At 39.7% G+C, this 9,008-nt stretch overlaps 1 protein-coding gene across 1 annotated transcript; it reads right to left on the reverse strand.

Annotated features, from left to right (window-relative positions):
* Nucleotides 1-1,025: 1,025 nt before the first annotated feature.
* On the reverse strand, nt 1,026-5,419 carry LOC124649014. The gene is made up of 5 exons (XM_047188698.1): nt 4,908-5,419; nt 3,398-4,012; nt 2,862-2,915; nt 2,351-2,481; nt 1,026-1,326 (listed from the first exon to the last, which is right to left on the reverse strand). Exons 1-5 carry the CDS (start codon nt 5,417-5,419, stop codon nt 1,235-1,237), a joined length of 1,404 nt encoding a protein of 467 aa, XP_047044654.1. The 3' UTR covers nt 1,026-1,234.
* Between the last annotated feature and the right edge of the window lie 3,589 nt (nt 5,420-9,008).

Below are 9,008 nucleotides of genomic sequence, written 5' to 3' on the forward strand. Positions count from 1 at the left end.
GATGGGTCTTGCAAGAGATGAAATTGAATCATAGTGCAGTCAATAGACTGATCTTGGACTTGTAAAGAGGTCCATTTGCCCTTAACTTGAAAAGCCACCCATTTCTCATTCCAATCTTTTGTGAGCTAACATAGAATATTTTTCCTGCCAAACTTTTGTGAGCTAACATAGAATGTGAGGATGCGTACTCAGGACTTTATTTCAAAATTTTAAAATATTTTAAAACAAATTTAAAATACATATTTCATAATAGGTGCATCTAGACCTATGAGCCAAAACACCATATCCCAATAGGACTAGGAATCATCTTATATTGCAAGTCTTTGGCTTAGGCCTCCTGCCCTCCTGCCCACGAGCATCCAATCAATACAACAACAATTACAATTATCAATGCTTTCTACAAATTAATCCTCATTTATTTTTTCCTTTGAAATGTCTATGCATGCCCTCTCTTTCTCCTGCAAACTTTAACAACATTCCAGTCCTGCGAATACTTCCAGCAATCCAAAAAAAAATCCCTAACTTGAGCTATCTGCAGCTTTCTGGTAAGCTTGTAGCCCATCTAATTTTTTTTACCTACAAAAACTTTTCTTAGCCATACCCTACCCCAATATTTTATGCTCTTAAGGAAAATGATGGTAGCTTTTACATGAAAACTATTATCGTATAGTTGGGTTGCATATTGCTCTGTCTTTTATCCTACAAGAATCTCAACATAAGGTCAATTCTCATTTTATGTTTCCGCTGAATGTCAACAAAGCGCCATATCTGTCCATTTCTCTTGCAAACTTAACCTTTCAATCCTGTGTATAATTCTAGCAATCCAAAAAAATCAGTTAACTAGGACTATATATGTAACTCGATTGTCACAACAAGCTGATATTATTGTATCCCATCAATTTTTACCTACAGAAACTTCTGGTATCCATGCTCTACCCGATTTTTCGTTGGCTTCAACGAAATTGATGGTAGCTTATACTGGAAATTGTGCACTTAAGGACATGCACATCTCACACACAACACAATGAGGTATAACCAAGGTGGCAGTTTTGAACTTTTATTAACTTTCCGCGACATCAGTCTGTTGAGATGTCAATTTCCCAAAAACTTTCTCAATTCCATCTAAGCAGGAGGCAGCTATGGTGTAAACTAGGGGAGCAAGCTAAGGTATATCACATACAGGAACATGCTATCGCACTGGGGAGCGGCCTGACACTCTGCACTGGCTGGCATGTCACATACAGTATTGGCCTTCGTCATACAGGGCCAGCACACAGTTGGGCGCGAGATCCTCATGAATTGGAGGCGCAGAAGATAGAGGTAGCACTGGAAACAAAAGGACACGTTTTCAGATAAAAAAACAAAGCATGCAAGCAATATAAGATGGTTGCGGAAATACAAAGAGTAAACAGATGATCAATGCCATAAAACAATCTCAGTTGAAAGAGAAGACATACAAATACCAATAAGCTAATCACATCAGAACGTCCTCTGCTGCGCAAGGGTTATAGTAGTATATAACATTATAACTATAATGGTAGATGAAATCAGCAGCCATCACCAACCACCAAGGCACAGTGATCCTAGTAGCTGCTACAAACAAACAACAACAATAAAGCCTTTACTCCCAAACAAGTTGGGGTAGGCTATCCTAGTAGCTGCTACAATATACCTAAATCACTAGCCAGTTGCAAGAACTTAATCTAGGATGTGGTCCATAATCAGCAGGGTACAAGTTCCACAGTTGTCCGGCTCGTGTTTTCACTGTATGCAGCCCGCATTAACAGAATTGCAATACTGTTTATATTCATGTCTAGGAGAAAATATCCATCGGTCTACACTGTTATCAGGTGTGCCATCCAATTTAAAGAAATTTAAAAAACAATGAAGTAAGATCCAATTGATGATATCTAGAGTGGCTATGATAGTATAAAATATGAGTGGCACATGTGAACTTTGCATATATGCACGCACTACTACCCTGCACAAGCCAGCTCACCACCTGTTCTACCATTTTAATAGCTCCGTTAAGCAGACAATATTACAAGTACTCCCTCTGTCCCAAAATAAGTTGCTCAACGTCTTCTAGATACTGATGTATCTATACACTAAAAATATGTCTAGGTACAACTGTATCTAGACAAACTTGAGCAGCTATTTTTGGGACGGTGGGAGTACATTAAATGGTAATGCATTCTCAGTCAACATGGCAATTTGGAAACAATTGTTCATTGATACACATTTCAAGCAATAGTGGTCATTCTTCAACCAGAAGAGAGGTGCACCTCCAACTATTAATCCATTTATCATGCCATGCCAGTAAAGTGTGTTAATAGTGTGCATAAAATACCTTCGTTTGGTTCAAGAGGCTTTGACTGACTGCGGCACCTTTTCAGGTAGCCCTGGAGACATTCAGGTACCTTGAACCATTTCTTAGATTTTTGTAAATCGATAGTACAATCTGGGTTGTCTTGAAGATAACTATCAAAGTATAACATTTGAAAATCAGATAAACATCTACACAGATTGAAGTGAACCACATGGAAAATTTCACACGGTTTATGCATGCATACTGTGTTATTTCAAATGTTCAGTTGTAAGAACAGACCAGATTCATGAAACTAGGCACCAAAAAAGTTAAACCTAAATGCTGCATGTGTGCTTCGTATAATTGAGCAATTGAAGTAGTGAAAGTATAATGATAACACTTTGTAACAATTATCAGATTAATTGTAGCTTAGTGGATACCATTCAAATGCAACTATCGGCATGCTAGACGAATGTAAAACTGTGTATGGGCATTAATATGCTTAAGAAACTGAAGATTTTGAAGGGAAGTTGACCAAAAGATGTTGGCATACCTTTTCAAGTTCTTGAATGATCTTAATGCTGGGCCTTTAGGAGGAGAATAGTACCTGAAAGCATGTATATAGAATGTTACCAAGCAGTCATACAATATGTACACAGAATAGCAGGTACATTATATACAGTTGTGTTACTTGTGTAGCAGACCACAGGAATGACTGATCAACCATCGACCAAATATGTACAGAATAACATCACTAAACATAAATGAGCATGTCAACAATATTAAGCTGGGTGATGATTTGCCTACATTGAAGATTCTTCTACAGCAAGTGAATATCATGAGTGAGAAATGGTGTATACTAAATTATAAACTATTTCCACCCCTATAAGTAGTAGGAGCTTAAATCGGTGGTATTCAGCCCAATGGTTATACTAGAAAACTAAGAGCAAGTATGCATTTGAGATCTAAAGAGCTAAGACCCAGTGGCATAAGAAAACAACTGGAACATCATTATCACAGAAACAAGTAACTACGTAAAGCTGTGTAACAAATTAGCTATGATACTAGGCAAAAAAAAGTATTACTCACACGTCAGCGAATCTGCTGCCCCCTTCTCTTCTTATAGATATTTTCCTTTCCCACCCAAGAGGGGTCTGAGCGATGCATGGTCTATCAATCACCCAGAACCCATCATCTTGAGATATATCTGCCGGATCATCACATGAGACTCCAGGCTTCCACTCATGGGCATGTTTGCAAAGAAAACGAACCTGACTACATTTCTCCCGAATTTCATCATATTTTTTTTTGGTAGGAATAAGTCTCCATTTCCAGCAGTTGCCACATTGCACAGCATATGTATCAATGGAGGGTTTTATTTTTTTAGACGGAACAGGCAGAGGCTTTTCTTCATGGGCATTCTCATAAGGAACAATTTGAGATGATGCAGTGTCATCCCCTTGGTCCACGACCTTGTCATATAACATCTCCTTGCTCTTGTTTGATGGTGGAAGAGATAATGAATTCTCATCAGGGTTGAGCACAGGATTAGCGGGGCTGGACTTCGTAGCACTTAGTTCCCTGTTGGAGGTGATGGCAAAAGTTTCACACTCCTTGCTCTTGTTTGATGGTGGAAGAGATAATGAATTCTCGTCAGGGTTGAGCAAAGGATTAGCAGGGCTGGACTTCGTAGCACTTAATTCCCTGTTGGAGTTGATGGCAAAAGTTTCACACTGGGAACATGAAAATGCTTGATAGAAAAAACAAAAGATGCGGAAACGTAAATAAATGTAAAAGTGAGTTAACAGCATAAACATGCAAAGAGAGTGACCTGAAAAATCCTAATTATAGTAAATCTTCCATTCCCTGAATAGACATCAAGATATCATTGGCATTCACTATGGTAGTATGGTATGACATTAACATTGAACAACTTACGTAACTAGAGATGGCGTAAAGTTCTGATATCCATTGGTTAGATTCCAATATTCAATTAACAGCGGGAAAGGACGAACGTAAGACCTCTACCTAGGGCATCAACAATCCAGTTCACCAACATAACTCGCAAACATATATTTAAACAGCTTGGCTAACACAATTCTCCAGAATCCTATGCTAGATACCGACCGAGATGTCATCAGCACTAGGAGCATAGCATAATGTAGCAGTAGTAAATCGAATGTACCAACTGTAACAGCAGATGGATCTACTCTACAAACAGCCCTAATGTCTCTGTGCTAATAAAACCAAATCACACTTACATTATAAACAAGAATCATGGTCCTCAAAAGCATTAGGCTACCTAACATAGTTCTCCAAAATCATAACTAAGTTCGGACGGGATAAAAGATTTACACATTTTTTTCCCCTTTCCGGTAGAAGCACCAGATATATTTTATATGTAAAATCTCCATCAAGAACTGCTACATCACTGTTTTTCCCTAAAGACCATTCTTGGCAAAAAGAAAGAAACACGATTGATCTTTGAATCTTGCTAATCACACATTTGTGAAGAATCCGTCTAACCATACATTCATATAAGCAGGGCCGTTGTCTAAACAAGAGGGGGAGAGACGGGGTGGCGGGCGAAGAGGTATACCTGAAGCGCCTCCAATGGGGGCTTTTCGGTGGCCAAATAGGCTCGTCGGGGTCTCCAGCACCCGTCGGTGGCGGTGGAGATTTGCGGTGTCGAGCCTCCTGGAGGCGGCGGTCTTCGCAGGCGGCGTCGAGCCTGCGGAAGAGCTCGGTCTTGCGGGGGTCGCGGCGCGCCGAGGTGCTTGGCCACCATCGGGGCGGGGAGTCGGGCTCTCCCGTGTCCGCCTCGCCCCCAGCGTCGTCCTCCGACCCGGCGGCGGGGACGTCGGCCTCCGACTCGGCGGGGGCGGCGTCCTCCCACTTTGCCTCGTCCTCCAACTCGGCGGCGGCGGCGGCCGACGCGGCGGCCCACTCCTCCTCGTCGGTGGCGTCGGCGTCGTCCCACTCCGCCTCGGGGTTGGCGAAGGCGGTAAGCGAAGTAGGGGTGGTGGAGGAGTGGTGGTGGTGGCCCTCCCTTTCTTCTCTCCGCGTGTTGGAGACGGGGGTGGTGGGGTTCGGGTCTGAACCAAAGGCCATATTACGCGTAGGCCGCTGCCAAGTAGATGGAAGGATGGACTCACAATGGGAGATGAGAGAAAGTGGGTTTTAGAAGCACAAGGCAATCAAGCTAGGCTCCCATTTCTTTTATAATGAGCAAAACGCGTATAAGATGTGGGTGATAATGAGTTTCATATATTTGGAAGGAAACAATTACAGATAAGTTCTCTACAAAAAAATTCATCTCGAAAGTAAAATATGATAAGATAACGGTGTCATGACGTCATTACTTCGTAATCTAGAAAAAAAATAGTCTAATTAGAAAGATGGTGGCTGGCAAATGGAGAAAGAAACACAATTGAACTTGCGAGAATTTTCATAGTAATGATAAGACCGGTTTAAACACGCCTGAAAAATAACTTTGAGATCACATAAAGCAATCTAGGTTGACGATATAACCGAAAACCATGGCGCGAAGTAGGAAAAACATATTCTACTAACATGACGTGTGGGCTGACCAAGAAGTAAGTGGGCTGGGCCTATAGGCCAGGTGACCAGTTTTGAACATCTTGCTAATGTTGGTTCTAACTTGGAAAAAAAGATGGTGCTTCGGCTATAACGGTCTCAAATCGAGTCGTGAGCAGAGATAATTGAAGTTGATAAATGACATTAAGAGAAAAATACAAAATACCAAAATCAAATGGTAGTATATATTAACATTTAATTTGACAAAATGATCGTGTGCCAACTTATGGTCAAATCCAAGAATAAAGGTGTATAATTTAGATGTGGGTCAATCAATAAGGAAATATATTTCTAGATATCTATCATTTAATGTTTATATCTAATCGGTATTGGTATTGAAAAGTTTCCACTTTCATGTGGTTTTATATAAGATTTGCTTCGATCTCAATCATTAAATAGATAGAGCAATATAAACAATAAGAAATCCACGAGCTATATGACAAATGATTACACACCAAAAATATAAGGTAACAAAGAAGGTTTCCCTGAATGAACACATAATCAATAATGGATGAGTCCGTACCTAAAACGAGCAAACATTAATTAGATACCATGGGTATATATGATCCATATCATACCAACCTCATGTCATAGTTGGATGCATTTATGTGTGAAAAATGGCAATATCCTATGAATGGTACATATCTCCATAAAAACATGAAGATATATATGTGTATATATATGGTTTATTATAATGAGATATTCTAAATATGTTAGAAATCAAATATTTAGATGTATAGAGGGGGGAAATAAGATCGCATGACTCATGCATGTGATAGATGTCACAAATCAAATTTTTAGAGGTGCCTAATTCAAAAATTAGATCAACTCACTAGGATATGCCTTTTGTATAATTTTTGTTGCAACTTCTACAAGGTTCAAAGGGCCTTAGGGTGTGTACAATGGGGTGATGTCAATCTTCCCTTAGAATTACCACATAAGATATTTGCATAGTTGGAGGAGAGAGAATAAAGAAATTAAGAGAAGGTTGCATTTCCTTAGCTAAAGGATGATACATTACATTAGAAAATAAGAGAACACGATTTGCTCCATTGTACCACATTTTTTCCTTAGTAACATATATAATTTCCTACTAAAATTTAATTGGTTCTCATTAGTTGCAAGGGATACCAATAAGAGATAATTCATTGTAGACCTTATAGTTATTGTCTTCTCTAGATGACGCAGAGGGCTAAGAGAAGGCGTGCCTTCTCTACCATTATGCATGCCCTTATGGACATAGGTCCTTCGACTAAGGCCATGACAATGTTGCAAAAAGTATAATTGAAACGGACATGTCTCATCTTATGTATGTTGTTAGACCTCACCTACACAACTCTGAAAAAAGTCTAAGTTCCTTGAGTGGTAAGGGATGTCTTCGAGACTATGGTGAGCCCTAACCCTTAAAAATGTATGTGCCTTACTTGAAAAAAGAGATGTTCCAAAGCAAGTTTAATATGAGGATTAGTAATAGGACCATAAACATATATGGGAACATAGTTAACCACATGGTTATCATCGATCTTTTACCGAGAACTAGTGAGTAAGAGGAACCTCCTATTTTTGTTACTGATATGGTTGACGTCGTCATCCCGCACTGGTAGATAAAAATGTGATCACTATTCTTTGCCTAAAGTTGCATGTTGAAACAATCAAGAACATTTTGTTAAGTAGAGTTTTGGTTTGGCACTATCATCATCACGGTAAAATTGACATATCGGCAGCATGCTAGCTCAATAAAAGTTGTGAATAGAGGAAAATCTTGACAAGCCTCCTAGTTACACTTTTGCGTAGTTGGTGAAGAAACTAGCAAAGCTTCGATATTTGCATGGAAGTTGGCTCGCTAGTCCCTCCAAAATAGCAGATCTGTGAATAGCTTAAGGGCATAACATGAAAAATATGTTGTCAAACACATGTAGAAATATGAGTCCCTTTATAAATTTTTGTAATAGAATAAGGGCATTAATTAACATGGTGCAAATGTTTACAACAAATCGGCCAAAATCGAAAGAAAGGCAAACACAATTCACCAAGCCTAAAAGAAAGAAGAGCAAGAGAAGATACGCCCCTAAAACAAGTGGATTGTATACTAGGCTATGTTTGTCAAGAAGAATAGAACTATTGGAGACACTCCTTCATTTGCTATGAGATGTGTTTGAGGGATCCTACATGAAGAATTCAAGGAACATATTGAAACCAATTTATGTCATGCATCTTCTTCAGGAGGTGACTCTAAGGCTTGAGGTCAAGTCTTCGGGCTTCACAAGCGGCATCAAGCTTGTGGAAGAGCTCAGCCTTGCAAGGGTCACTGTGTGCTGATTTGCTTGGCCACCATCGCAGTGGGGTGTTGACGAGGGGGCTCCTCGGAGATTCCCACCATGAGGGGCTTAGGGTTGACGGTATCCTGCAAGTTAGCACGAGACAACGGATACCAAACGAACAAAAGGACTCGAAGATTTGTCAGGAACCCCAAATAAATTGGGGTGCGCCCTATAGAATAAAACTTGCATAGATGAACTTGAACTTTATTAATAAGTTGTAATCGAAGAGTACGCTAAACTGCTATGGCTAAAAATCCTTAATGAATAAAAGAGTATATTATTCTAAAGATAGGTGTGTTGCCGCCTCTCATCTTAAGTAGGAGGAGGGCTTGTCTGAGCATTGATAACTCCCGTCGATGTGTCGATGTCTTCTGTTGATGCGTCGATGGCTTCTGCCGATGCACTGATGGCTCCTATCGAAGCATCGACGGTTTCTGCCGAAGCAGGGGCGGAGCTGGAGCTCGAGTGACGCACTACTTAGTATAGCATAGCAGATTTTTTTAGCAACAATCTACTATATATAAGTATGGTTGGTAGCTTGTAACAAAAGATAATTTGGTATACTGTATAAATAAATAAAAGTGCGCACAATAATGATGAAATAAAAGACAAAATTACTTAAATATTCATTACATTTCGAAATGCCAAAGTAGATGATCAAACGACACTACGCAATGCTCAAGAACCTACAAGAAACGAAGCAGACTTAATTTTAAAATGGGAGATAGTAGAATTACACAAATTACAGTACTCAAGTAACTAAAATGTTCACATTACCTTTT

The sequence above is a fragment of the Lolium rigidum genome, chromosome 1 (assembly GCF_022539505.1).
Source record: "Lolium rigidum isolate FL_2022 chromosome 1, APGP_CSIRO_Lrig_0.1, whole genome shotgun sequence".
In the NCBI taxonomy this organism is placed as follows: Eukaryota; Viridiplantae; Streptophyta; class Magnoliopsida; order Poales; family Poaceae; genus Lolium; species Lolium rigidum.

Excerpts from the sequence above, each read along its gene's own strand:
- LOC124649014 (XM_047188698.1), bottom strand. The coding sequence starts at position 5,419 with ATGGCCTTTGGTTCAGACCCGAACCCCACCACCCCCGTCTCCAACACG. Across the intron at positions 2,916-3,397 it reads GGCAGCAGATTCGCTGACGT|GTACTATTCTCCTCCTAAAG; the intron begins GTGAGTAATACT and ends ACATGCTTTCAG. Across the intron at positions 2,482-2,861 it reads TCATTCAAGAACTTGAAAAG|TTATCTTCAAGACAACCCAG; the intron begins GTATGCCAACAT and ends ATACTTTGATAG.